The sequence below is a fragment of the Zalophus californianus genome, chromosome 11, assembly GCF_009762305.2.
Source record: "Zalophus californianus isolate mZalCal1 chromosome 11, mZalCal1.pri.v2, whole genome shotgun sequence".
Taxonomy (NCBI): Eukaryota; Metazoa; Chordata; class Mammalia; order Carnivora; family Otariidae; genus Zalophus; species Zalophus californianus.
Genome location: NC_045605.1, coordinates 106,179,399 through 106,207,336, shown reverse-complemented (window position 1 = coordinate 106,207,336; position 27,938 = coordinate 106,179,399). Strand labels below are relative to the sequence as shown.

At 53.4% G+C, this 27,938-nt stretch overlaps 3 protein-coding genes and 1 non-coding gene across 6 annotated transcripts; 1 reads left to right on the top strand and 3 right to left on the bottom strand.

Annotated features, from left to right (window-relative positions):
* The first annotated feature begins 280 nt into the window (after positions 1-280).
* Positions 281-13,043, top strand: NAALADL1 (N-acetylated alpha-linked acidic dipeptidase like 1). The gene is made up of 18 exons (XM_027581118.1): positions 281-474; positions 561-733; positions 813-934; positions 1,293-1,415; positions 4,281-4,564; positions 4,650-4,754; positions 6,596-6,681; positions 6,826-6,945; positions 9,642-9,727; positions 9,811-9,874; positions 9,987-10,054; positions 10,270-10,361; positions 10,443-10,533; positions 11,430-11,511; positions 11,595-11,768; positions 11,845-11,932; positions 12,041-12,133; positions 12,454-13,043. Exons 1-18 carry the CDS (start codon positions 281-283, stop codon positions 12,638-12,640), a joined length of 2,232 nt encoding a protein of 743 aa, XP_027436919.1. The 3' UTR covers positions 12,641-13,043.
* SAC3D1 (SAC3 domain containing 1) lies at positions 13,039-15,551 on the bottom strand. The gene is made up of 3 exons (XM_027581119.1): positions 15,413-15,551; positions 14,678-15,258; positions 13,039-13,641 (listed from the first exon to the last, which is right to left on the bottom strand). The coding sequence occupies exons 2-3, from the start codon at positions 15,249-15,251 to the stop codon at positions 13,139-13,141; spliced, it is 1,077 nt and encodes a 358-aa protein (XP_027436920.1). The 5' UTR covers positions 15,252-15,258; positions 15,413-15,551; the 3' UTR covers positions 13,039-13,138.
* A 404-nt stretch (positions 15,552-15,955) lies between these two features.
* On the bottom strand, positions 15,956-27,898 carry SNX15 (sorting nexin 15). Of its 3 annotated transcripts, none has more exons than XM_027577812.1 (9): positions 27,650-27,761; positions 21,868-21,903; positions 21,525-21,645; positions 21,153-21,300; positions 20,266-20,381; positions 20,001-20,148; positions 19,536-19,679; positions 16,790-17,047; positions 15,956-16,494 (listed from the first exon to the last, which is right to left on the bottom strand). In XM_027577812.1, exons 2-9 carry the CDS (start codon positions 21,876-21,878, stop codon positions 16,388-16,390), a joined length of 1,053 nt encoding a protein of 350 aa, XP_027433613.1. In that variant the 5' UTR covers positions 21,879-21,903; positions 27,650-27,761; the 3' UTR covers positions 15,956-16,387. The 3 variants fall into 3 exon arrangements, with proteins under 3 accessions (XP_027433613.1, XP_027433614.1, XP_027433615.1); XM_027577813.1 differs by having other exon boundaries at positions 19,536-19,676; XM_027577814.2 differs by lacking the exon at positions 21,153-21,300 and having other exon boundaries at positions 27,650-27,898.
* Positions 22,155-22,259, bottom strand: LOC113915551. The gene has a single exon (XR_003517705.1). It is a non-coding gene; the product is annotated as a U6 spliceosomal RNA (small nuclear RNA).
* Positions 27,899-27,938: the final 40 nt, after the last annotated feature.

Below are 27,938 nucleotides of genomic sequence, written 5' to 3'. Positions count from 1 at the left end.
ATTCGGGCTTGGCCTCTGTTTTACTGGGAGATATGGCTGAGACCTTGCCCCTGTCTGGGCCTCAGTGTGCCTCTGTGGACTTGATACCCCTGGGGGTCCCTTCCAGGTGACTGATGCAGAAATCGAGGTGGCTGTGAATGCTCCTGGCCCTTCCTGCAGGATGCTCCCTGACTCTCCTTGCCAGCTGGGGGCCAAAGGGCAGGGCCACCCACAGGGTAATGGTTAACTAGACCCGACACCATCTATAAGGAGTGACCCCAGCTTGCCAAGACTCCACAGGATGCAGTGGGTGAAGGTGCTTGTGGGGGTGGTAGGGGCCGCTGCCCTCTTGGGGCTGGGAATCATCCTGGGCCACTTTGCCATCCCCAAAGAGGCCGATGTCCCAGCCCCCAGCATCTCCCAGGACCTGGATCTGGAGATCCTTGAGACCGTCATGCAACATCTGGATGCCAACAGGATCCGGGAGAACCTCAGGTGAGAGGGCCATCTACCCTCCCCTCCTGTTTGCCAGAGACACCTCCCTAACCCTGCGCCTGGCCATCCGTCCGCCCACCCTACAGAGAACTCTCCAGGGAGCCTCACCTGGCCTCCAGCCCCCGAGATGAGGCCCTCGTGCAGCTCCTGCTGCAGCACTGGCAGGACCCGGAGTCAGGCCTGGACTCGGCTGAGGCCCCCGCCTATGAAGTGTTGCTGTCCTTCCCCAGCCAGGAGCAGCCCAACCTCGTGACCGTTGGTGAGGCGCTGCTCAGGTTGGGGGATGCCTGTGGTGGGGAGCTGCCAGGCCCAGCCCTGACACCTCCTCCCCTCCACAGTGAGTCCTACCGGGAGGGTCCTCTTTTCCTGCCTCCAGAGTGAACAGAACCTGACTGGGGAACAGGCGGGGCCCGACGTGGTACCACCATATGCTGCCTACGCTCCCCCAGGGACACCCCAGGTGGGCCTGGAACGTCCCCTCCCCGCCACCCCGCCGCCACAGCCCAGTTCCCTCCGGCTCCACCCCAGCTTCTCCCTTCCTGGCCCAGGGGCCCTCCCCCCATACTCCATTGCTCCTCCTTTCGCGCATCACCTAGTCATTCTGCAAACGCTAATGGCCCCTACTCAAGACCAGGCCTGCTTCAGGGTCCTGGACACAGAGGAAACCGGGGATGACTCTGTTCCTGGGGAAGCTTACAAGCTCTGGGTGAGGTGGGAATATTGAATCCAACTCCATCACCCTGCTACGCAGCCTTGCTCTCCTTTCCTCACCCTCTTTCCTGGGCCTGGCTCTGAGGATCACCTCCTCTTGGGACCAGGGCCTCCTCGTCTATGCCAACCGGGGAACGGAAGAAGACTTCATGAATCTACAGACTCAGGGCATCAAACTGGAAGGCACCATTGCGCTGACCCGCTACGGGGGTGCAGGACGCGGGGCCAAGGTGAGCAGCAGCCCCCAGGGCAGGGACCTGGGTGGGCTGGGTGGGCTGGGTGGGGTGGGGGCCAGCTGCGGACAGGAGGCAGGGAGGGGACTGAGCAGTGCTGGGTGGTGCGCCGAGCCCTGGGCTGGGGCAGAAGAGGTGAGCTACATTTGTACCATTGATGCAGTTTTGGAATATAGGTGAGGGGGCGCCTGGGTGGCTCAGTTGGTTAAGCGACTGCCTTCGGCTCGGGTCATGATCCCGGAGTCCCGGGATCGAGTCCTGCGTCGGGCTCCCTGCTCAGCGGGGAGTCTGCTTCTCCCTCTGACCCTCCCCCCTCTCATGCTCTCTATCTCATGCTCTCTCTCAAATAAATAAATAAAATCTTTAAAAAAAAAAAAAGGAATATAGGTGAGGTTCAGTGGGGTGGAGTCCGGAGCCGACAACCAAGAAAGAATTCTTGAGGTGTCTTTGGTGCAAAATGGTGGCTTATTAAAGCACGGGGACATGACCCGGGGGCAGAAAGAGCTGCCGCCCTGTGGTCTTGAGGAGTGGCTGCTTATATAGTCAGGAGTTGGGGAGGTGAGCACAAAGCGGGTGTCCAGAAGGACTGTCATATGCTAAAGACTCTCAGGATACCGGAGGCCTGGTTATTGTCAAGCCAATGTTGTTTTTCCCTCTAATGAGGCACTAACATGAAGACAGTTGGGAGTTTCCTGGAGGAATGTTACATTTCTCCTATCACACGTCCTTGTCAATGGGCCTCAGGTTCAAAAGAAATTCAGTTTTATTTACATTTCCTTCCGCCTCCGCCTCCCTTAATTTTATGGAGGGGTGGGTGATGTTAGGGCTTCAGGAAACTAAGTTATGGGTCTCTGGGAGTTAGGTTATTGATAAGAAAGCTTCTTCCTCGTAAACCACTAGGACATTTGTAAACTGAGGGAGACTCCTGTCCTGCAGGACTGTGATCTCTATCAGTTAACCATTCATTTTTCCTTTAGGGCAGCCAGGAGTGCCTGAGGAATGTCACATATATCCCAAGGGGGGGGCGTGTAGGTGGCAGCTTCTGCTTTGTCCTCAGCTTGCCTTCTGTTCCCTCATCACCATTACCACTCATGATGTGCTGTGTGACCCTGGATGCCTCCCCCCACCCCTCTGAGCCTTAGGAAGTAGGTGGATCAGGCAAAATGTTCAACTTTGCTATTCCAGAGTCTAAGTTCTCCTGCAAGTAGTTCTTCTGAATAATTCAACTTAAATCCCTCCTGTTGCCTCCCTCCCAGCCCGCATCTTTTCAACTAAAAATTCTAAGTATGTCAACGTCTGTGATTTTTTTAAAATGTGGGTTTTTTTTTTTTTTAATTTAAAAAGGTATAGAGTGAGAGAAGGGAATAGGGATGAGTGTTTCGTGACTACAGAGTTTCCGAGTGGCGAGATGAAGAATTCAGTGGGTGGTGGCGACAGCAGTCTAATAACCGCACGTCCTTCATCCCGCTGAACTCCGTGCTATAAAGTGAAGACGGCAGTCAATTGTATGTTATCTGTATTTGAAAGAAGTGCCCATAATGAGAGCTGGGGGAAAAAAAAAGAAAAGAGGGAAGAGGCATGGTGGAATTATACGGATTATAGAATTTCCAGTTTAAAAAAAAAAGTTTAGAGTGGAAAAATTCTCCTGTAATGCCATCCTCCAAAGAGGTAACCACCTTTTTTTTTTTTTTTTTCAGTTTATGGGAGATCTACCCACAGTTTCTTTTGGAAGAGGTGCATACGAATATATATATATATTAAGATCTATTTATTTATTTGACAGAGAGGCACAGCGAGAGAGGGAACACAAGCAGGGGGAACAGTAGAGGGAGAAGCAGGCTTCCCGCGGAGCAGGGAGCCCGATGTGGGGCTCGATCCCAGGACCCTGGAATCCTGACCTGAGCCAAAGGCAGATACTTAATGACTGAGCCCCACCCAGGCGCCCCCGAATATATATTTTTATTTCCCCTTTTTTTTCTATAAAAGCAGCATACTATATCCACTGTTTCAAGCTATGTTTTTTTTCACCTTAATACAACCTGGGGATTATTCTCGATTGGTACATAAATTGTGTCCCTGTTCTTTTTCTTTTTTTTTTTTTTTTTGAGGTACTGTTTTGTTTTTATGGTGCTAAAATATATCAATATAAAATTAAAATAATCTAATTATAAAATAAATCTTGAGTGTTTAATGCAGGGGCCTCAGGTACCTTTACAATGCTGGGCAACCATCACCACTATCCATTCCCAGGACTCTGGATCATTCCAAATGAAACTCTGTGCCCATTAAACACTCACACCTCCCCTCCCCACTTCCTCCCCAGCTCCCAGTAACCTCTTGCCCACTTTCTAGAAACATGAATTTGCCTGTTCTAGAAACCTCACATAAGAGGAATCACGCACTGTCTTTTTGCGTCTGGCTTCTTCACTGAGCATCACGTTTTCAAGGCCCACCAATGCTGTGTCAGAGCGTCATCACTTTTGGAGGCTGAGTAATATTCTCTCACACGCGGGGCACACTGGCTTGTCCCCTCCTGCTGGTGGACACTCAGGCCACTCCCACCTGTTGGCTCCTGTGAACAGGGCTGCGTTGCCCATGGCTGCGCGAGCACACCCTGCCCCCTGAGCAGCCACCCGGCGGGCCATGGCTCAATGCCCCTGTTCTGTACCCACCGCACTGATAAGCATCAGCCCGCCTATGCCCCACGGTCTTTTGCTACCTCAGCAGCACTGCAGTAAAGGTTGGTGCAAACATCCTTTGCCCATGGGAAGACAGATCTTCCATAGTGAGGAAGGAAGCAGGGAACAGGACCTGAGCCCGCTTCTCCCTTGCCCTAAACACAGCCTCATCTACCTCCCACAGGCTGTGAACGCTGCCAAGTACGGGGTCGCTGGGGTGCTGGTATACACGGACCCCGCAGACATCAACGATGGGCAGAGCTCCGCCAATGAGACCTTCCCAAACTCCTGGCACCTGCCTCCGTCTGGGGTGGAGCGAGGCTCCTACTTTGAGTATTTTGGGGATCCCCTGACTCCCTACCTTCCAGCCAATCCCTCTTCCTTCCGCCTGGACCCTGATGCTGCCCCTGGATTTCCTCTAATTCCCACTCAACCCATTGGCTTCGATGATGCAAAAATCCTTCTCTGGTAAGCTCTGGTGCCCCCGGGGTCCCCTGCTCACCCTCCAGTGGCCCCCAACCTTCAATCCCCACACCCTTCACCTCCTTCCCAGTAACCTCCAGGGAACTGTGGCCCCGGCTGCCTGGCAGGGAGCACTGGGTTGTGACTACAAGTTGGGGCCTGGCTTCCGGTCTGATGGTGACTTCCCAGCAGACAGGTGAGGCGGGGCCCTTCCTCCTGAAGGCTCCTCTCCTCTTCCCTTTTTACGCTTCCCTGCCCACCTCAAGGCCTAGCCTTTCCCTTTCTTCTCTCTCCCAACCTTCCCCTGACTCCAGAATACCTGTCCTGCCTTTAGGGAAGCCAATGAAACAGCTGCGTGGCCCACAAGGCCCTGCGGAGCTTCACCCCCACTTCACCTCTGACCTCCACGTTCCAGCCACCCCCTCCCTTGAACACACCAAGCTCATTCCCAAACCAAGACCTCCGCACTTGCTGTTCCATCTGCCTGAAACACCCTTCCCCACACTCCTGCCATTCCTGGCCAGCACCAACCTCCCCACCTGCCACCGGTAACCTCTCACGGGTGGACCTGTTAGTGTTCTCCCCACCCTGCCTCACCCCTGCATTTGCTCAGTTCCTCAGGCTTTGTCTTTTTTTTTTAAATTTTTTTATTGTTGTGTTAATCACCATACGTTACATCATTAGTTTTTGATTTTCAGGCTTTGTCTTGCTCAGGGGAGGGAGGTCCCACAAGGGCAGGGCTGTGTCTGTCCCAGTCACTGCCCAGTGCCCGCATCCGCTAAGTATCCAATAAGTGCTTAACTGAGTGAGTCCATGAAAAGAACTGGAATTACAAGAGCGGGGCTTGCTTCCTCTTTTTTTTTTTTTTTTTTCTTTTCTGGTGAATAGAGGACATTTACTATTTCTGTGCTGCTCAAACAGAACACGGGTGGGGAAGTACATAGGGGAGGGGGCCAAGGGCCCCCTGCCTCTCAGGAGGACTGGCTTGTGCAGGGGTGTTTGCGGGGGAGGTTCTTGGAAAATTGTTCATGGAGTCTTCTCAGCAAAGGGGCCTGGCCTGGGGTATCACATGAGCATCCAACACGCCCAATCCTTGGCCTAAGTTGGGGTCCCCCATTGGGGGTCTGTGGACTCTCACCTTTTTTCCAGCTCCTTTGCTGGAATCCGCACTCCCAGCGTGATGGGGGACTTGGTCCTAGCGAGGGGTCTGGAGAGCATCCAGGAAGCAGTCCAGGGTTGGGACTAGGGCTCAGGGCCTAGGGAATGAGAACCCCTAGGGCTGTGCACCTTCTTTCCCTCTGCCCTCGTTCCTTCCTCCAGGTTGGCCAAGAGTAGAGTGGGGGTTACCAGGGCCCCCAGCCTCTACTGAGTCCCAGGGTCCTCAGGGTGGGGAGGAAGAAGGGTGGAGACAGGGTCTGGGCCACCAACTGACACTGTAAACTTTAGTTTAAAACTGTAACTTAAGGGATGCCTGGGTCTTTGCTCAGTGGGGAGCCTGCTTCTCCCTCTGCCAGCTGTTGGGCTCTCTCTCTCTCTCTCTCTGACAAAATCTTAAAACAAAAACCAAAAAACACCTATAACTTAAGTGGAAGGAGGGCTTCCAGCCTGGGGCCAGGGTGGGGAGCTTCTCCCTCTGCCAGCTGTTGGGCTCTCTCTCTCTCTCTCTCTCTGACAAAATCTTAAAAAAAAAAACAAAAACACTTATAACTTAAGTGGAAGGAGGGCTTCCAGCCTGGGGCCAGGGTGGGGAATGGAGGCGGGGGGGGGGGAGGGAGGAGGAGGAGGAGGAGGCGGAGGAGCAGAGGGTATGAGAGGTGGCAGAGGAAAAAGCCAACAAAAAGCTTTGGTTTTTGGATTAACCATGGGCGGGGGGGCAGGGAAGGGTGCTGAGGGAGGGCCTTGCTGCCTCTCCAGTTACCTGTGGGCCAGAGACGTGGTGGTGTCCCTTTGTCTCTCTGGGCCTCAGTTTCCCCTGCATTGGGTTGGGAGGGGGCGTGGGCAGGGCCAAGACTCTGGTCGCCCCCTTGGCTCCCTAAGCCAGGTGAACGTGAGTGTCCACAACCGCCTGGAGCTGCGGAACTCCTCCAACGTCCTGGGGATCATCCGCGGCGCGGTGGAGCCAGGTGAGCACCCCCTCAGGCCTCCCTGAGCCCCTAGGGCCGTGCCCCGCCCCGTGCACCCTCTGACCACGCCCCCCGTGCCCCGCCTGGCTGGCCCCGCCCACACTCCCTCCCCCCTGGTTTCTGAGTCTCTGCTCCTCTCGCCAGACCGTTACGTGCTGTACGGAAACCACCGGGACAGCTGGGTACACGGGGCCGTGGACCCCAGCAGTGGCACGGCCGTCCTCCTGGAGCTCTCCCGAGTCCTGGGGACCTTGCTGAAGAAGGGTGAGGCGGCCCCGGTCCCTGGTCTACGAGCTGTCCCAGCAGGGACACCTCCCTGAGCTCGCAGGAGTCCTGTCCCAGCTCCTCTGTCTCATGCTCCGGTGCCCACTTGTGCCAAGCCCGAGGGCCCTGGGGGCCGACCTGCATGGACGCCAGCCCTGGCCTCACTCAAGTCGCCCCGTGGGGTATGGGGACTCGTGCAGTGGCTTCCGAGAGCCTCCGTGCCCCTCCAGTGGAGCGAGGCCGGGCGCCGCCGGGAGCAAGGCGGTGCCCAGGCTCTGCCTTCGGGGAGCTTCGGCCCAGTTCAGGCGGGGATGACAGACAGTCGTTAACTGAACAAGTATGTCCCGTGTGCCTACTGTGTGCCCGGCCAGTTCTAGGCACAGCAGACCCCCACAGTGAACACCCGAGTTGCTGCATGCAGAGACAACCGGGGTCTGCGCTATAAGGAGGAATATCTAAGGGGCTTTCTGGGCACAAGCCCGAGCTCAGGAAGGCCTCCCTGTGGAGCTGGCAGTTTGGGGTGGGGTGGGGGATCCAGGTGGAGGGCACAGCATGTGGAAAGGAGGGCCTGGACCAGGTGGCAGCCCAGCTGGGGAGTTTGGAGTTTAGTCTGAGGTTGGCAGGAAGATGGTATGGGATTTTATTTTATTTTTTTTTAAGTTTATTATTTTTTTAATTTATTTATTTGGGGGGGCACAAGTGGGGGAGGGGAGGGGAGAAGCAGGTTCAGAGCTGAGCAGGGAGCCGGCTGTGGGGCTCGATCCCAGGACCCTAAGATCATGACCTGAGCCAAAGGCAGACGCCCAAATGACCGAGCCACCCAGGCGCCCTCTAACCATTTTTGAGTGTACAATTCAGTGGCATTAAGTATATTCAGTGTTGTGCACCCATCATCACCCATCACCACCATCCATCTCTAGAACTTTTTCATCTTCCAGTACATACAACATCCTAAAGTTATAGCTATATAATTTGAATTGATACCAACTTAATCTCATACAAAAGCTCTACTCCTATAAAGCTCTGTCCTTCCCCTTTATGGTACTGATGTCACAGATTACATCTTTGTACATGTGTCCCCATTCACATATTGATTTTGAGGTGCCTAAGAGACATTCCTGGGGAGAGGGCAAGCAGGCAGTTGAAGGTGCTGATCTCCAAGGTCAGAAAAGAGACTCCAGAGGCAAACTGAGTTGCTGAAATCAACAAGTAAATCCACAGGTGTGGTTGAGATCAACTGATAGCAGAGTGGGGCAAGCTTGTGGAAAGAGGCTGGGAGTGTGGCTTTACCCCCTTTGGTAGTGTAGGAATTTCTCTCTCTGTTGTTCAGGTGTTTTATTTTGAAATAATTTCAGAATACATGAGGCTTGCCAAAATAGTACAAAGGAGCCTTGGACACAGTTCACCCAAATACTCCTTATTAAGATTTTACCGTGTTGGCTCTTTCTCTCTATATTGTTTTCTAGAGTGTTTGAAAGTTGCAGAAATGCTGCACCTTTACCCATAAACATATCACTGTGTATTTCCTAAAAATAAGAACATTTTCTTTCATAGCCACAGTATAATGATCAAAATCAGGAAATGAACAGTGTTGATGATGATGTTATGATGACCTTTAGAGCAAAGAAATTTCTGACCCAAGGGTCAATGCAGGATCACACATTGCATGTGTGGTAGCTCCTTAGGTCTTGTCTTTTATGATCTTGATGTTATTTTGTTGAGTGTCCCTCAATTTGGATTCGTCTGATTAGATTCAGGTTATGCATTTTGGGCAGGAAAGAGTGTGAGAATTTGTCATGGAAAGCATATAATCCTTTTATACTTTTACAATTTTCATTTAAAACAAAAGTTGAGGGGGCACCTGGGTGGCTCAGTCGGTTAAGCATTGGACTCTTGATCTCAGCTCAGGTCTTGATCTCAGGGTCCTGAGTTCAAGCCCCAAGCTGGGCTCCACATTGGGCTCCACGCTGGGCATGGAGCCTACTTAAAAAGATAAAATTAAAGCAAAAATCTGAGAAATGATCAAAGGGTACTGAGTTGGAGCTCAAGAGGGGAGCACAACCAGGAACATGTGGTGCTGTAGGCTGCCAGAGGCTGTGCGAGGTGGTGTGGCCAATTCCTTAAGCCCCCGGACTCTGGAGCCGGACCCTGGCCTTGAACTCTGGCTCTATGCCTACCAGCTGTGTAACTCTGGGCAAGTCATTTAACTTTTGTGCGGCTCAGTTTCATCTGTGAAATGGAGACAATAAGGCTCTTATCCCTCAAAGCGTTGTTGTAGGACTGACTCAATATGGATAACGCCCTAAGGAGAACTTCACTGTATTATCACCAAGTGGAGAAAGTTGCCGGAGAGTTTGGCATGGGATGCGCGAAGGAGACAGCTGGGGATGGAGGGCCGGGTGGTCTACTCAAAGCATACCTCTAAGGAAGGGGGAGGCAGGGCATTCTGGCAGAAGGGACCACCTGAGATCGGTATAGAGGGCAATGTTGGGGCGGGGTCCCAGCACGGGGGTAGGCTGGGAAAAGGAGGACCGCGCCTCGGAGAAGGCTGGGCTAGAGAGGCAGCAGGACCTACCTCCTGTCACTGGCTGCCCCACCCGGACCGGCCCTTCCTGTTCTCCACGTCCCTAGCATCTCCCCCAAGCCACCCCGAGATCTGGGTGCCGTGTCCTCCAGCCCTTCATCCCCCTCCCCAGGCACCTGGCGGCCCCGCAGATCAATAGTGTTTGCGAGCTGGGGGGCAGAGGAGTTTGGGCTCATTGGCTCCACAGAATTCACCGAGGTGAGTGAGCCCTGAGAAGCGGGTGGTGAAGGGGTTCCCGAGGCGGGGCCTGGCTGGGCTCACCTCGGGCCCCCTACCCGCAGGAATTCTTCAGCAAGCTGCAGGAGCGCACCGTGGCCTACATCAACGTGGACATTTCGGTGTTTGGTATGGGGCGCGGAGGGCGGGGGGGGGGGGGGGGGGCGGCGCGGCTGGGCTGACTAGGGGGAGGAGAAACGAAGGGGCGGCGGCCGGAATACTTTCTCTGGTCTTCCCACAGCCAATGCCACTTTGAGGGCGCAAGGGACGCCTCCGGTCCAGGGCGTCATCTTCGCTGCCGCCAAACAGGTGAAAGGGGGCGGGATGGGCGGGGCTGGAGCTGGTCCTTGTTGCAGGGGCTTGGCGGTGGGACTGAGGCCGGGACCGGGGGGGGGGGGGGGGGGGCAGGACTTGTAGGACCCGCAGGCCTGTGCTTAGGATGGAGACTCCGGTGGGCCCGGCGGAGGACTGCCTGTTGGGCCTGGGGAGGGGCCAGCCCCAGACTAGATTCCTCTTCCGGTCAGATCCCCGCACCAAGTCCGGTTGGCCTCAGCATCTACGACAACTGGATCCGGTATTCCAACCGTAGCAGCTCAGCCTACGGCCTGGTCCCCAGGTGAGCCCAGGGCCAGGACAGGGGACCGGGGAGGGCGGGCTGGCCCAGCGCCCTCCAGCCCAACCACCTATGTTTTCGCAGCCTGGGCTCTCTGGGCGCCGGCAGCGACTATGCTCCGTTCATTCACTTCCTGGGCATCTCCTCCATGGACATCGCCTACACCTATGACCGGGTGAGTGGTACCCCTCTGTCCCCCAGCTAGGTACGTTGCTCCCCCATCCCCTTCCTCTCTTAGAGCCTCTCTAGTGCAGACTGAGTCTGGCTTCACCACTCAGTAGCTGTACTCCCTCCACTAAGTTTCTTAACCTCTCTGAGCATCTGTTTATGCTCGCCTATGTTATGTTATCAAATTTAAGATACTACTGATTTTAAGATGCAACATTGTGATATGCAATATTGAAGGGGGGCGACATACTGCCAGTTGGTTGTAGGATGACATTGACTTAAAAAGCATCCTGGGGCGCCTAGCTGGCTTAAGCCATGGAGCATGCAACTCTTGATCTTGGGGTCATGAGTTCAAGCCACACGCTGAATGTAGAGATTACTTGAAAAAAAAAAATCTTAAAACAAAAGAGGCATTCTGATTCCAGAGATCTTAAAAAATGAAAACATGTTTACCCCAGAATGGATTAAATAACAGTATGAAACAGGGATGGATTCATTGCATTGGTGTGCAGAGTGAAGTGAGGTAAGGGATGTGGAGGGCCCCAGCTGTGTCTCCCTGCTTGATGCTCCCAAAAGCCCTTTCTCCCCGTCATGGCCAGACCGCTCCTGGGTGGTGGAGCTGGGATTTGAATCCTCTCATCTGACTCCCCAGCCTCAGGCTCTTCTCCTGCATGTGAAATGGGAAACCGGCAGCTGGCCCAGCTCTGCCACTATTAGCTGTGAGGTCAGGCAGGCGACAGTCTCTCTGAGCCCCAGTGTCCTCCTCTGTAAAGTAGGAATTCTAGAACCTACCTCATGGCTGTAGCAATGATTTGAGTAATGTCCCTATGTTGTAGCTCACTGTTGGTACACCTCCCCCTCACTTCTCATCCCAAGCCTGTCACCTTGGCCTTGTTCCCCTAGAGCAAGACTTCAGCCAGGATCTACCCCACCTACCACACGGCCTTCGACACCTTTGGTTACGTGGACAAATTTGTGGACCCTGGTGAGGAGGGGGGCAAAGGGAATCCTGAGGCTGGGGGAGGATGGGCTGAAGACTGAGCCCTGGCCTGGTCACCCTGCCTGCAGGCTTCGGCAGCCACCAGGCTGTGGCCCGGACAGCAGGGAGCGTGCTGCTTAGGCTCAGTGACAGCCTCTTCCTTCCGCTGAATGTCAGTGACTATGGAGAGACCCTCCGAAGTTTTCTGCAGGCTGCCCAGCAGAACCTGGGGGGCCTGTTGGAGCAGCACAGCATCAGCCTGGGTATGGAGCCCCCTTGACATGGGAGGTATGGGGAGCCCTGCACCTCCAGGGCTAAGATGCTGGCTGTTCCCCACAGGGCCTCTGGTGACTGCAGTGGAGAAGTTTGAGGGGGCAGCTGCAGCCTTGGACCAGCACATATCAGCACTGCATAAGGGCACCCCTGAGTGAGCAAGGGCAGCAAGTGGGTGTCTGGGAGGGCAGCATCCGGGGCAGAATGCAGGCTGGCCGCTGGGCTGCTGGTTCCAGGGTGACAAAGGTCCTGCCACTTCCAGCCCCCTGCAGGTTCGGATGCTCAACGACCAGCTGATGCTCTTGGAACGGACCTTCCTAAACCCGCGAGCCTTCCCAGAGGAACGCTACTACAGGTGAGCCTTGGGAAGTGCAGTGGCGTGAGGCTGGGCAATGGGCACCCATCTGAGGGAGGAGAATCTGGCCTTTAGAACACAACCCACCCCCCTGAAACAATTGGGGAATCAGTTCAAAGGATGGGAAGCAAATCAGTCAAAGTCACCCTGGGACTGTAACCTACGTCTCTCACCACCACTGCTCTAAGGGCCCCAGCTCTCAAAGGCAGTGGGGAGGCGCTTTTGTGCCTTGCTATATACAGATGAGCCCGTTCCAGGCTGAAGCTCCTCTCTTTCCTGGTCCCCGAGTGACTTTGCTTCTCCCCCGTATCTCCCGTCAGCCATGTGCTCTGGGCACCCCGCACCGGCTCCGTGGCCACATTCCCCGGCCTGGCCAACGCCTGCTCCAGGGCCATGAACACAGGCCTTGGATCTGCAGCCTGGGCTGAAGTGCAGAGGCAGCTCAGCATCTTGGTGGTGGCCCTGGAGGGCGCAGCAGCCACCCTAAGGCCTGTGGCTGACCTCTGACCCCAGCTCCCCACCGTCCTTCAACCTGTCCCACCCAGTCGTTCTTGGGTGTGTCCCAGTCTTCCTTGATGCCAACCCGAGGCACAATCATGGGACCCTATTAAGCTTCTGAGACAACAGCTTAGGGTCCCACCAGTTGCGGACACCTGAGGGGAGCGAAGCCTTCCTCATTCTGGCTCTTGGTTGGCAAAGGGTGACGCACAGGAGACAGGAGCGGTGGGGAGTGGCACTCCTGGTGTGGGTGGGTGAGGATGGGACGCATAATGCCAACCAGAGCTACCCCTCAGGGACGAGCAGGGAAACTGAGGCCCAGCATGGGTAGTCTGAGTTGTTCTCCCTGTACACCCCTATCGTGTCTCAACTCCTCCCTGCTCTCCCCCAAATAAACCAAGCATAGTTATTATTCCTACAAAACCTTTTATTGTGTAGGAATTACGAAAAAAGAAACCTGAGTGCTTAGATCCAGTCCTGGGCTCTGGGAGAGTGCACGCCTTCTCCTCATGCTGGGGACTTGGGTCTGTCCACACCCTCATCTTCCTCCTCAGCCATGACCACCTCCTCCAGGGTGCGCCCTCCAAGTTTGTTCCCCACCAACACTTTGCAGGTCCCAGCAGGTGGCAGCCCTTCCTCAGTGTAGCGACCCCTGAGAAACACAACTCTTTCCTGTCCATCCAAGGGCAGTCCATGGGCCTGGCAGAGGTCCCGCGCCTCTTCGGGGCCATCCAGGGCCAGAAGGTGGACCATGAAGCCCAGAGGCAAGGTCTGGCCTTTGGGGGTGCTCAGGGCCCGAGCGAGGCGGGCCAGGGCTCCCCGGCGGGCACGGCCTACGTGGCACCAGACCGCGCAGCTCTGCAGGTAGGGCAGGATCCGGAGCAGACGGAACAGGCGGGCGGTGTTGCCTTCGCGAAAGGCCGAGTCCACAGCCAGGGCCCTGCGCAGAGCGGGGCAGGAACGCAGGGCATTAGGTAGCTGCAGAACCTCATGAAGGGCCTCCATGGAGCCTGTGAGGGCGGAAGCCAGGGTGAGAACTCCTTGTCTTTCCCCTACCGGGCCTTCTCCCATCTCTTCTCCCAAAGGCTGGGGTCCTCAGCCAGGCCCACCTCTGGCCAACCACCACAGGCCCATCTCCGACCTTGGCTCGCCTACCTTCCACTCTGGCCACGCCCCTCCCCTGGGCCAAGCTCACCTTCTCGCCCCCTTTTTTCTACCAGCCCCTTCCAGAGCCTTATCTGAATGAGTTGCCAGAGCCCCTTCAAACAGTCTGGATCCTCATAACAGTGAGGCATTGTTTTTGGATGAGGAGACAGGCCCAGATAAGTTCACGACTTGCCTGAGACTGTCTTAAGAGTTCGAATGTAGTACAATTTGACACAACAAAATCCAAGTTTTCTGACTTCAAACCCACGGCCCATTCTCCACTGCCCTAGCTGCTGCACAGATTAGGAAGTGGGCTCAGCTGTCAACCCGGTAAAGCCTTTTCTTCGAGGACATTCTGCTTCTGCTTCCAGGAGATTCTCCAGGAGAATCATGGACACTGGAACCTTGGGCCACTTTTGTAAACTGAGGCTTCTGACCCATTAGTGGGTTTTGAAACCAAGAGCATTTGATTACAATTAAATACAATAGAATTTATTAGAATGCACCAACCATCCATTGGAAGGATCTAATGTCTTGAAACTTCTGTGTCAGATATATTCTCGGCTGTTTTGCAACACTGAACAGTTAAAAAAAGTTTGAAAATCACTAGGCCAATTTTTCCGTTCCAACCCCGTCCTCTCCACTTTTATTCCAAAAAAAACCCACAAAAAAACAAAAAATAAAAACAAACAAAAACCCAAATAGGGGAAAGGACAGGCCAGAAGGCCCACGGGGCGGCGGGTTCCGTGGATCTTGCGCATTGACTCGACACACATTTAGAAGGCAGGGATGGGGAGGGAGCTAATGGTGAGACTGTAAAGTTTCTCTTTCCTTCCCCGGCCTCCACTGTCCCCACGGAGGCACCCCCCCCCCCGCCCCGCCGCCGAGACCCCGACTCACCCAGGTTATAGAGCAGAAAGAGACCCTGGAAGGCGGCCTGGCGGGGATGCGGCCCGGCGCCCTGCCCGTAGCAGCGCCGCAGAGAACCGAAGCTCTCGTGCAGCTGGGCCTGCAGCAGCACCGGGTCCGCTGGGCCGCGCGCCGCGTCCGGCCCCAGCCGCGCCACCACGGCCAGCAGCACCGCCAGCGCCGCCTCCAGCACCGCCGCCGCCTCGGCGTCGCCCGCGCCCTGCAGGGCCAGGTCCAGCCGCACGGCGCGCAACCGGTCCGCCACGAAGCTGGCCACCTCCGCGCAGGAGGCGTCGGCGCGCTCGGCCACCTCGCCGGCCAGGTAGCGCACGGTGGCCAGCAGCACGGACGGCGGACGCAGCTGGCTCGGCGGGGGCCGCGCCTTGCCGGCGGCCGGCCGTTTGTACTCCTTCACGGCGCGCTGTGGGTCTGCGCGGGGCGGGTCGCTGCGGCCCCCCGGCGCCACCTCGAAGCGGTGCAGCCGTCGCTCCTTTTCGCGCTCGGCGCGCTCGGCGGCCGGGCACATGTCTGGGCAAGTGCCCACGGGCAGCTCGCAGCCGGCCATGGGGGCGCTGAGGGGAAAGGAGAAGCCCTCAACATCTCGGAGACGATGGCGGCCACTCGCCCCGTTCTACACGAGGACTGGCGGAGGCCGGCCGGGGCCCGGGCGCCGGGGCGGGCTGATCCCAGCCGGGCCCCGCCTACCCGCCCCCGCCGTCCTCTCACCGAGCCTCGTCAGCTCCCACAAAGCCTGGAGTTGGCCTCCCGAGACACACTGCGCCGTAGTTCAGCGCCGCCACTTCCGACTCAGACGCCGCCAAAGCTTCCAGGATGCACCGCGCCCAGCCCAGCCCACTCCCATGATGCGCCAGTTTGTAGTCCGTCCCGCAACCAATCGCTTCGCCGGAGGGGCGGGGGAGGAATGGAGCCACGCCCTCCCAGGCTTCAGCCCACCGAACCCCGAACCCTCCTCGCTCTTAGCCTTTGGGCACCTTCCAAAATGGGTAACCCCAAGTTGGGTTCCTCTTCATCATTCCCTTCACCCAATAACCTGGTTCAGTCGGCCTCCTGCCATTCTCTACTCTCGTTTCCCCGAAGACTATTCTCCCCATTTTCTAGATCAGGGGTCAGCGGACTTTTTCTGCAAAGGGCAAGATAGTAAATGCTTTGGGATTTGAAGGTCGCAACTGGGCAACTCAGCAACTATTCAACTCTGCTGGTGTAGTGGGAAAGCAGCCAAAGACAATATTAAGTGAAGGAGTCTGTGTTCCAACATAATTTTATTTTTAATACTTAAATTTCATGTAATTTTCATCTGTCACAGAATACTATTCTTTTGGTTTTTCTTCAACTATTAAAAAATGTAAAAACCATTCTAGCTCATGGGACTTACAAAAAACGGCCGTGGGCAAGATGTGGCTGCAGGCCATGGTTTGCAGACCCCTGTTCTAGTTGGGTAAACAGCCAGTTCAGGACCAGGGATGCTGGCCACGCAAGACAGGCAGGATCGGCTTAAGTGTTCTGTCCTAATTCCAAAGTGGCACGTGTGGTCAAGGAGCTCTGAATTCATTATTTGTCTCATTCTTGGTCCAGTTACATAAAGAAATGACCCCTAGTGTTACTAGACCAGGATATCAGGCCAGGCCCTAGGGAGAGCTGGCAGTGCTGGAGCTCCAGTCCCGGGCAGGGGTTCACTCCCTCTCAGGAGGGGGGCTGGGACAGGTGCAGGTGGAAGATTTCTTCTGCTCTCTTCAGGTACTCGGCTGCCTTCTTTTTCACACCCTCCCGGCGGGCAGGTGACGGGTCACCTGTGGAGAGAGAATGGCTCAGCTCAGATCCCTGGGTTCAAAACCCCTGGTCTAGCCCCCTACAGTTCACAGAGCATCAACATGTGTCTTTCCCTACCTCCCTGAGAATCAGGTCTATTCTCCCCATTTTACAAATAAGAAAACTGAGGCCACAAGAGGTAAAGAAACTGCCCAAGGTTGCACAGCTTGTCAGTGATGACCAATTCTGATCCTTGACTTGTCTTTCACTTTCCCTTCCCTTCACTCCACCGTCTGAGACTCTAGGCCTAACCTTCCACCTTCCGGTCGTACTCACCAGGAACGCCCTGTAGCAGGATGTGCACGCCGTCCCGATAGCCCTGCAGAGCTGCAGGGTAGGCACCTGCCTTCTCATCCCGCAGAGCCTGGGTGATGAGCTCTGTGGCTTGGCTCAGATAGGCAGGGGCCGGCCGGTCTTCCTCGTGCTCTTCCTCCTCTGGCCCTCCGGGCTCCCAGGGTTCCTGGTCCAGCCTTTCAGACTCTGCCTCCACCGCTGCCAGCTCACCCATGTGGGTTGGACTGGGGCCTGCACCTTCTACCATCAGATACGGAGGGCTCAGGCCAGACTGCCCTCCGTTTCCCAGGGCCTGCAGCCCATCCCCAGACCTCTCTTGCCCATCAAGGTACCAGCCTGCCCCAGGTGGAGGGAAGCAGTGCCTGAGCAATTCAAAAGCCATTCATATATAACAGACTAGCCATGATTGGTTTAATTGGTAGAGTTCCTGTGCTTTTGTGTTTTTTTTTTTTTTCCTTCAAGATTTTATTTATTTGACAGAGCGAGACACAGCGAGAGAGGGAACACAAGCAATGGGAGTGGGAGAGGGAGAAGCAGGCTTCCCGCGGAGCAGGGAGCCCGATGCAGGGCTCGATCCCAGGACCCTGGGATCATGACCTGAGCCGAAGGCAGACGCTTAACGGCTGAGCCACCCAGGCGCCCCAAGTTCCTGTGCTTTTGTAAAAACCATATTACCTTCCTAATTCTTTAGGTACATATTAACATTAGTTTGCGAGGTCTGGGTCACTGCGCCTACTTCCTTCCTGACTACAGTTGATCTACAAATCTAAGAATTCCCTCCGTAAAGTTTAACTGAAGGACGCCAGACCAAATAAGCCAGGCCAAGGGTAGAAATGCTCCAAACCTTGGAATGTCAGAATAACAGAGGCAGAGAATCTCAGGTCTTACAACCTCAGCTGAGGACCCAAACATGAAGACAGTGGGTGGTGGGTGTCCTCACATTCCAGAGAGAAGGTCTCCTTATATACCCCAGGACTGGCCAAAAGGGGGCCAAACATCCCCTCTGCAGCTTATACAAGAGAAAGCTAGAGATTTGGTCCATCATTGGCGAAAAGGCCTTTGGAGGGAAAGTGCCAGAATCGGGAGCACCACGGCGTACCACTCACTGGTCTGGAGAGGGGAGGGTGGACATTTCTCTAACTCCATCCCAGTGACCCCATGAGGAGACTGGGAGGCCTCCTGCAGGAAAGGAAGATGCCCTCTCACTTCCCAGCTGGACATACGGCCCTCCCTGTGTTGCTCAGGGAGCAGAAGGCAGAGCGGTTCCTGGGATGCCCTAACATGAGGACGAGAGTTTGAGGCACGTGTTGAAGACAGAGATGAGTGCCAGCTCGTTGCCGGGAGGATTCTGATGCTGAGGGACTCGCTGGAGGTGCCCACAACAGTGGGGCAAGGAGATGAGGCAGCATCTGAGCAAACTGTACTTCCAGGCTTTGGCGGGGCAAGAGTTTGGGAGTTTTCTTTTCTTTCATTTTTTTTTAAGATTTTATTTATTATAATTTGTCAGAGAGAGGGAGAGCGAGAGCACAAGCCAGGGGAGCGGCAGGCAGAGGGAGAGAGAGAAGCAGGCTCCCCGCTGAGCAAGGAGCCTGATGCGGGGCTCGATCCCAGGACCCTGACGCTTAACCAACTGAGCCACCCAGGCGTCCCAGAGTTCAGGAGTTTTCTTATGGGCCAAGGGAATGTGTGATGGGAGCTACGTCCTAGGAATCCTGACAGGCTCCTGTCGGAGCATCTGGCCACTGGCCACCCCTGGGGGCTCAGCTGGGGCAAGGCAGGCAGGCCCCGGTGGTACCACCCTCACCTTTCCCCCTAATTCCTCCTTCCCCATCCCAGCTGTGGAGGGGCTGAAGGAACAGCGACGGGAGGAAGCAGAACAAGAAGAGGAAAAGGATACCCCTCCCCGGGCGCCTGGGTGGCTCAGTCGGTTAAGCGACTGCCTTCGGCTCAGGTCATGATCCCGGGGTCCCGGGATCGAGTCCCGCATCGGGCTCCCCGCTCAGCGGGGAGTCTGCTTCTCCCTCGGACCCTCCCCCCTCTCATGTGCTCTCTCTCTCTCATTCTCTCTCTCAAATAAATAAATAAAATCTTTAAAAAAAAAAAAAAAGAAAAGAAAAGTTCCAGTGTCTCAGAGCCTGGGACTCTCAGCTCAGCTCCAGGACCCAGACCTCCATGGGAAGAGGGAGGGGGGCTTCCCCCTTCTATGGCGGGTCTGTGGGCCCCCATGTGCCTGGGCCTCCTGTAGGAGGGGGCTTCCCCCTTCTATGGCGGGTCTGTGGCGCCCCCACGTGCCTGGGCCCCCTGTGCTCTCTCTGAGCCCGGGTCTCATTCCCCCCACCCCCGACCAACAGGCCTCCCCTGCCTTCAGGATCTGCAGCGCGACCCTAAGCCGGCCAGGAAACCCCCCCTTGGGCTTCCAACGGAAGGAACTCAAATCCTCCCAAGACCGTGTGATGCCTGCCTGTTCCAGAGCTTTTTTGGGGAGAAGATCCACCTGTCCCTGAGAAGATCTCCCTTGTCTTTCTCCCTGGTTGCTCACTGTCCAGGGGCATCCAGCTCATGAGCCCTGGTACCGGGGTGCCGGCTTCCAACGCTCACTAAGGCTGCCAACTGCCCGGAGTGGGGCGTCTTTCTAGGATTTACACAGGCACCACACACGCTAGTCGGTGGCTCTGCCCGCCCTCCTTGCCCCCACCTCTGCCCCCCTCTGCTTGTCCCAGCTTGTTACCTTCCCTGGAGAAGGGGTCGAAGAGGGCAAGCTCAGCCTCTGTGAGGGGGCCTTGGGCAGGGGAACTGGACGCCTCCTCGGTGCTCCCACAGTTAAAGAGGAGATCCAGGGCCTCCTGGGCAGGGCTGGATGGTGGCGGATCTGCTGTGGAACAAATCAATGGGGACATTCATGCCCGTCCTTATCATTTCCCAGCTTTCAAAATGCAATTACCCTCTCCCTAACTCCTTGTGGCACCCACGGGCATAGGCGAGCCCACTCCTTGTCAGGGTGGTACCCCTTTTACAGACTAAGAAGTTGTAGCCTAGAGAAGGAAAATGGCCTGGCCAGAGCTCCTCAGCACGTTAGTGGTAGAGGAACTGGGACATACTGCAGCATTTTTACAAAGCTCACTGAGAAGGAAGCGTGTGTTCTCCACCACCCCCAGACCCTCCCTCCCTGGCTCCCCTCCCAACCCTGAGGTACCTGGCACGTCCAGTTCCTCGAGGCCTCTCCTCTCTGTGGGGAGCGGCTGGGGCAACCAGGTATCCTCAGGGGGCGGTGTGGGGATCAGAGGGGGTGGCAGGATGTGCAGGTCTCTGCACACGTCGGAGGGCCGGGTCACCTCCCCACCCTGCAGGAGAGAAACACAGGGACAGGGTGGGGGAGGGGGTGGGGGGTGTCTCAGGGTGCAGCCCAGGCGGCAGGTAGGCCTCCCAGGTGCTGGGGAGGGACAAGCAGGGACACATACCCGGAAGAACTCCTTGAGCTGGGGGCTGTTGTTGAGCGCGGGGATGTGCACAGTGAAGCGAAGCAAGTCCTCGGCCCCCTTCCGCCGCTCTTCAATCACTGAGGCCTCAAACCGGCCTGCAGCGCCCCCCAGGACAAGGGGTGGGGAGAGAAACAGGGAGCCACAGGGGTCACTTTCCTGCTTCTGCCAGAGAGGATCCCAGCAGCCGGCCATCCCCCCAGCAAGCTCCTCCTGGGGGGTGGGCGTGGGCTGCTTGCAAACAGGGACGAAGCCCCCTAGGCCTCCATGCACCAGATGTTTACGGAGCACCTACTAATGTGCTAGGTTCAGAAGGTGAATGGGAGGAAAGCAAGGTCTCTGCTCTCATGGATTCCCATCCTAGACAGGGGAGGTGGGTGGGCAACCAACAAGAAACAAAATAATTTCAGATGGTTTTGATGTAACGGAGAGGAAAGGAAGACTCAGAGAGGAGAAGTGACTTGCCCAAGGTCACACCGCAAGTAGCTCCTTTTTCACAGTCTCCCTGCTCTGTTCTAGGCATGCTGCGGAATGAGCTGCCTCTGACCTAGCAGCCGGCCACACTGCCCACGGCCTGCATCACCTGCAGGCAGCAGCCCTTCGCCTTGCTGGGAAAGAATATCTCACGGGAGTCCAGAGACCCAACTGACAGATCGGTCCTGTCCACCAGAAATACATCACGAGTGGCATGTGCAATTATTAATTTTCTCGTAGCCACGTTAAAAAGAAACAGGTTAACTCAACTTGAATAATTTATTCCACTTAACCCGGTATATCCAAAATAGTCTCATTTGTACACGTGATCAATATATAAATTATCGCCATAGTTTACATTCTATTTCAGGGTGCATTCAACCCATTCGGCACACCTCGGCTCAGACTCACCACCTCCGGCTCACAGTTGCTGTTTTTGGACAGCGCAGACACCAGCTCCTGGGGAGGAATTCTGGTTCTGCCACTTACAGGCCAAGCCCCTCTATGACCCTGAGCCTCAGCTGCCTTGTCTTGAAAATGGGGCTAAGGAAGAAGGAATGCTGAAAGGCTCCACACACACCGAGGGCTAGGCTGCTCTGAGCCTCAGTTTCCCCATGTGTGAAATGAGGCTGTCTCTAAGGGCCCTCCCCAAAAGTGCTTCTGCTGGGGGTTTTGGCCCCCCTTCCGGTCCCCCCCCCACCCAACAGGGGTCCCCTCTGCCCACCTCTCCCTCCATCTCTGGCCTGAATGCCTAGATCAACACTCACCAAACACCTGGGCGCGGGGGAAGGCCGGGAACTCCTCCAGGCGGCGGAAGAGGTTGCGGTGGGTGTAGGCCAGGTCCCCATGCAGCTTGCGGAAGTCGCTGTACCGCTTCCAGACCACCACCTGCCGGGGACCCAAGACTTGGCCCAGGCCGGCATTCGTGGCGGTGGAAAGAGGCTTTCCCCATCCCCAGCCTGGGCTAGCGCGTGCGTGCCATGCCTGAGTGTGTGCGTGGGTCGGGGCACCGCACCTGCTCCTCCCAGGGCCGAGGAGTTACCACCTGTTCATTTGCTGCTCCTGCATCTGGAACTAGGGAATGGTCCCCCTTCCTCCCAGGAGCCTCACCTCTTTGACATCCTCTGGGTCCCTCTTTGAGATGAACTGAGGAAGAAAGGCGAGAACCAGGTGAGACCAGAGACTGACATCTGACACCCCATCGCCCAGTAGAATCCAGCGATGCCCCAGGTACCTCCCAGCCCTCGTTGTGGCCTTTGGCTGTTGTTGGCCACTGGTATCAAGGTGTCCTGGCTTCAGGGCTTTGTGTCACCTGAAGCAGTTTTTCTATCACGTGCTAGTTTCTTCCTCTGCCAGATGGCAGGATCCCATCCAGACCCCTTGGTCCTCAGCCCAACTTTTATCTCCGTTCCTTCATGAATTTGCGTGTCATCCTAGCACAGGGGTCATGCTAATCTTCTCTGTATCGTTCCAATTTTATATGTGTGCTGCCAAAGCCAGCACTATCTCACTTCCCTCGACGGGCCAAGTCCCTGCATCTCCTTCCGAAACCAAAGAACCTCCAGTTCTCTAAAGAATGAGGTTCTGTCCCAGGAGCCACTCCCTTTTTTAAGTGAGGAAGCCTCTGTGGGCCAACACTCCTTTGGGCGGAAGAAAACATCACTGGGGTTGCAACCTCTAGAAGAGAAGAATGGGGTCTGAGCTGGGAAGAAGACTCCGTACTCACTACGGTATAATCATAATAATTAGAAAATAACACTCCACAACGTAGACTACTTGATAGTTTTCTTTTTTTTTAATTTTTTTATTGTTATGTTAATCCCCATACATTACATCATTAGTTTTTGATGTAGTGTTCCATGATTCATTGTTTGCGTATAACACCCAGTGCTCCACGCAGAACGTGCCCTCTTTAATACCCATCACCAGGCTAACCCATCCCCCCGCCCCCCTCCCCTCTAGAACCCTCAGTTTGTTTCTCAGAGTCCATCGTCTCTCATGGTTCGTCTCCCGCTCCGATTTACCCCCCTTCATCCTTCCCCTCCTGCTATCTTCTTCTTTTTTTTTCTTAACATATATTGCATTATTTGTTTCAGAGGTACGGATCTGTGATTCAACAGTCTTGCACAATTTATAGCTCTCACCATAGCACATACCCTCCCCAATGTCTATCACCCAGCCACCCCATCCCTCCCACCGCCCACCACTCCAGCAACCCTCAGTTTGTTTTCCTGAGATTAAGAATTCCTCATATCAGTGAGGTCATATGATACGTTCTTTCTCTGACTGACTTATTTCACTCAGCATAACACCCTCCAGTTCCATCCACGTCGTTGCAAATGGCAAGATCTCATTCCTTTTGATGGCTGCATAATACTCCATTGTGTATATATACCACCTCTTCTTTATCCATTCATCTGTCAATGGACATCTTGGCTCTTTCCACAGTTTGGCTGTTGTGGACATTGCTGCTATAAACATTGGGTTGATAGTTTTCCAAACATCTCCTTTTAATTATCCTAGATCCCAAGGTGGCAGATATGATTAACAGACCCATTTACCAGATGAGGAAGTGGAGGGGCAGAGAGGGGACGTGACCTGTGCAAGATCACACAGCATGTTTTGCAAATGATCTATCTGATAATGAGCTGATATCCAAAATATATAAAAAAACTCCTACTCAACACCAAAAAAACAAAACAATTTTAAAATGGGCAGAGGGGGTGCCTGGGTGGCTCAGTTGGTTGAGTGTGGGTCTCCTGATTTCGGCTCAGGTCATGATCTCAGAGTCGTAAGACTGAGCCCCATGTAGGGCTCTGAGCTGGGTGTGGAGCCTACTTAAGCTTCCGTCTCTCTCCCACTCTCTCTGCATCCCCCACTGGCTCGAGGAAGGGAGGAAGGAGGGGAGGAAGGGAGGGAGGGAGGACACTAGTAAAGGTAGCTCAATAAATATCAAAAAAAAAAAAGGGCAGAGGACCTGAATAGACGTTTCTCCAGAGAAAATATAGAGATAAGCAACAAACACATGAAAAGATGCTCCACATCACTAAGCACCAGGGAAATGCAAATCAAAGCCACAATGAGATATCACCTCATACCAGTCAGAACAAAAAGGTAAGAAATAACAAGTGTTGGTGAAAATGTAGAGAAAAGAGAACCCTTGTGCAGTGTTGGAGGGAATGTAAACCAGTGCACCAATATGGAAAACAGTATGGAGTTTCCTAAAAAATTAAAAATAGACATACCACTGGATACGGTAATTTCACTTCTGGATATTTACCCAGAGAAAACGAAAACACTAATTCGAAAAGATATATATCCCCCTATGTTTAGTGCAGCATTATTTACAATAGCCAAGATATGGAAGCGATCTAAGTGTCCATCAATAGATCAACAGATGAATGGATGAAGAAAATGTCATAGATATATAAAATGGAATATTACTCGGCCATAAAAAGGAATGAAATCTTGTCATTTGTGATACCATGGATGGACTGAGAAGGTATTATGCTACATGAAATAAGTCAGACAGAGAAAGACAAATACTACATGATTTCATTTATACGTGGAATCTAAAGAACAAAACCGGAAACAGACTCTGGTTTTGAGAGAACAACCGGTGGTTGCCAGAGGGGAGGTGGACGGAGGGGGTAAGTGAAATAGATGAAGCGGATTAAGAGGTAGAAACTTCCAGTTGTACAATAAGTAAGTCATAGGGACGAAAAGTACAACATAGGGAATATAGTCTATAATATTGCAATAACTTTGTATGGTGACCGATGGTCAACTACACTTACCATGGTGAGCATTTCCTACTGAACATAAATGTCAAATCACTATGTTGTGCACCTGAAGCTAACATAATATTGTATGTCAACTATACCTCAGTTAAAAGTAAAAATTTTAAAAAAGTCACATACCAAGTAAGAGGGACTGGTAGGGACCAAAACCCTGGCCTTTGCTTTTCACAATAGACTTGGCCTGCAATATCTTGGGTAAAAGAAACTAGATTTAAAAACTGTTGAGGAAGGGCACCTGTGGGTGGCTCAGTTGGTTAAGCGACTGCCTTCGGCTCAGGTCATGATCCTGGAGTCCCAGGATCGAGTCCCACGTTGGGCTCCCTGCTCAGCAGGGAGTCTGCTTCTCCCTCTGACCCTCTTCCCTCTCGTGCTCTCGGTCCCTCATTCTCTCTCTCTCAAATAAATAAATAAAAATCTTAAAAAAAAAAAAACTGTTGAGGAATACAGATACCTGACAAAGGAGTCATATCCAGAATATATAAAGAACTACAGATCAATACTAAAAAGACAACTCAACTTTTGAAATTGGGCAAAATATTTGAGCAGGCACCTCCCACAAAAGAAGGTGTTTGAATGGCCAATAAGATAATGAGAATATGCTCAACATCATTAGTCATCAGAGAAATGCAAATTATACTCCAATGAGATATTACACATCCACCCACTTAAAATGCCGAATTTTTTTTTAAAGATTTTATTTATTTATTCATGAGAGACAGAGGGAGGGAGAGAGAGAGAGAGAAGCAGAGGGAGAAGCAGGCTCCCAAGGAGCAGGGAGCACGATGCGGGACTCGATCCCGGGACCCTGGGATCATGACCTGAGCCGAAGGCAGATGCTTAACCATGTGAGCCACCCAGGTGCCCTGCCGAATTTTTTTTTTTAAAGATTTTATTTATTTATTTGAGAGAGAGAGAGAGAGAGTGTGAGCACAAGAGGTTGGGAAGGGCAGAGGGAGAAGCAGGCTCCCCGCTGAGCAGGGAGCCCAATGTGGGGCTTGATATTAGGACCCTGAGATCATGACCTGAGACAAAGGCAGATGCTTAACCAACTGAGCCACCCAGGCACACCTACAATGCCGAAAATTGAAGATGCTGATGATACCAAGTGCTGGTGAGAACGGGGTTATAAAAGTACTTTGAAGTACCGTACCACTTTGGAAAACTGGTAATTTCTTTTTCTTTTTAAACGATTTTAAAGTTATCTCTAAGCCCCAACATGGGGCTTGAACTCATGACCCTGAGATCAAGAGTTGCATGCTCCAGGGCGCCTGGGTGGCTCAGTTGGTTATGCATCTGCCTTCAGCTCAGGTCATGCATGATCCCAGGGTCCTGCAATCAAGTCCCACATCAGGCTCCTTGCTCAGCGGGGAGCTGCTTCTTCCTCTGCCTGCTGTTCCCCCTGCTTGTGCTCGCTCTCTCCCTCTCTCTGACAAATAAATAAAAAAAAATAAATCTTTTAAAAAATTAAATAAAATCTTTTTTAAAAAAGACTCAAGGTGTAAAACAAGGACAGCTGTTTTTAATTCCTCAGAGAATTGGATTGCCACCTAAAAGATATCAAAAGACTGACACATCCATCTATGTTGAAAGGTTTTTCTGTCCCTTTGGGTACATTTAGCATAGGGATAAAGGCCAAAACAAACAAACAAACAAACAAACAAACAAAACAACCCCACAAGTTCTTATCAGACTCTGAATATCAGCCACCAACCTGGCCAACTTCCAACCACAGAGCTACTTAAACGTTCTTTTAAATATTTTGTCAGTTTCAGTTAGGACCAACAGCAAACAGTGCCCTGGAAACTGGTAATTTCTAGGACAACTACACATGTAGCTATCAAATGATCCAGCAATTCCACTCTTAGGTACATACCAAGAAAAAAATGGGTGCACACGTCCATAAAAAGACTTGTACATGAATGTTCATACAACTCTACTCGTTACAACTAAAGATTTTTTTAGACACAACCCAAATGTCCAACAACAGGAGAATGAATAAAGAAATGGTGGTATATTTCTACAAGGGACTCCTATCACATGGCAATAAAAAAGAACAAACTACTTATACATGCAACAACATGAATTCCAAAAACATTACATAGAGAGTGAAAAAGGCCAGACACAAGTAAGTGAGTACTTGCTGTGTAATGATTTCATTCGGATGAGGTTCAAGAACAGACAAAACTAATCCACAGCGACAGAAGTCAGGACAGTGGTTACCTCTGTGGGAGGAGAACTATGGATTGGAAAGATACAAGGAAAGTCTCTGGGGTGAAGGAAATGTCTATATCCTGATCTGAGCACTGCCTGCGCAGAGGTATACACTTTGGAAGTGCCTTTGTGTTTTTGCTTCCCTTTAATAGTTACAAATGCACCAGTTTAACAGTTGCCTAGTTTAAAATGCTAAAGGGACAAAACAATTTACAGTGAAAAGTCTTCTCCCAACCAGTTCTCGGATATCATTCTACAGATAGTCTTTTATACGGTTTCTATTTTGAAATTCTTCTCATGGTTTCCCCTATGTATCTATAAAATCTGCTTATAAAGTTGTTACTGCTTCGGAATCAACTTTAGTCTTTCCCTATTGACTTCCTGCCGGGGCTGTGAAGATAGAGACTTACTCTTGAAAATTCTCGAGCTGTATGAATTTTTAAAGTCACAGGTATTTTTTTGAAAATTTAAAAATTAAACTCTTAAAGAGGGCTTTTATGTAAATATCAAACAAACCAGTTAACACAACTTACTCCAAGAGATTGAAGAACTAACTAATATTTGGGCTGAGCCAGAGTTTTCGTGTTAATTTAAAGAAATTCACAGCCAGATGTGCAGACACCACACGCTGGGCGTGGGAACCCACCCCTCCCACTCAGAGAACTGCCGTCCACGCCCTTTTAAAAGGACAGCGCCCTCCCAGGGTCGCACCCCCTGATGGCTAACGATGTAAACGAAGTCTCCTAGCGCAGCCTCCCCTTAAAGGGGAAATGCATTTCTGTCGTCTAAAAAGGGAGCGTCCAGCAGTGCCTTGCCTTAAAGTAAAACACTGCCCCCCCCCTTGTTAAAAGGGTAAAGGTCCCCGTCGGGCCCCACCTCACCTGCGCGGTCACTTTATACTCGGTGTAGCCCTTGGGGTGGGTCCGGGGGTCGGAGACTGTGTACTGCCGCAGGAAGTCGTCCTTCGCCTGGCGGGACATGGCAGCCGAGCCGGAGTGGAGCTGCCGGCCGGCCTCCGCCTTCTCCACGCCGCCCCCGCCCCTCCGGGTCAGTCCTCGCCAGCCACCGCCTGTCCGTGGCCTGCGTCCGCCTTCCCCGGGCCCAGGGAGCCGGTCGCAAGTGACGGTGCAGTTCTCGGCCTCGGCTTGCGGCCAGGGAGCGTCTAAAAAG

Coding starts and splice junctions, on each gene's coding strand:
- SAC3D1 (XM_027581119.1), bottom strand. CDS start 15,251: ATGGCCGGCTGCGAGCTGCCCGTGGGCACTTGCCCAGACATGTGCCCG. Junction 13,642..14,677: donor CTTTCTGCTCTATAACCTGG/GTGAGTCGGGGT, acceptor CCGCCCTCACAG/GCTCCATGGAGGCCCTTCAT.
- SNX15 (XM_027577812.1), bottom strand. Junction 21,301..21,524: donor CCCCCGCGCCCAGGTGTTTG/GTGAGTGTTGAT, acceptor CTTCTTCCTTAG/CCCCATTTTCAAGACAAGGC. Junction 17,048..19,535: donor CGACCCCTTCTCCAGGGAAG/GTAACAAGCTGG, acceptor ATCTGATGGTAG/AAGGTGCAGGCCCCAGTCCA.
- NAALADL1 (XM_027581118.1), top strand. CDS start 281: ATGCAGTGGGTGAAGGTGCTTGTGGGGGTGGTAGGGGCCGCTGCCCTC. Junction 9,875..9,986: donor CGTGGACATTTCGGTGTTTG/GTATGGGGCGCG, acceptor GTCTTCCCACAG/CCAATGCCACTTTGAGGGCG. Junction 10,534..11,429: donor TCGCCTACACCTATGACCGG/GTGAGTGGTACC, acceptor TTGTTCCCCTAG/AGCAAGACTTCAGCCAGGAT.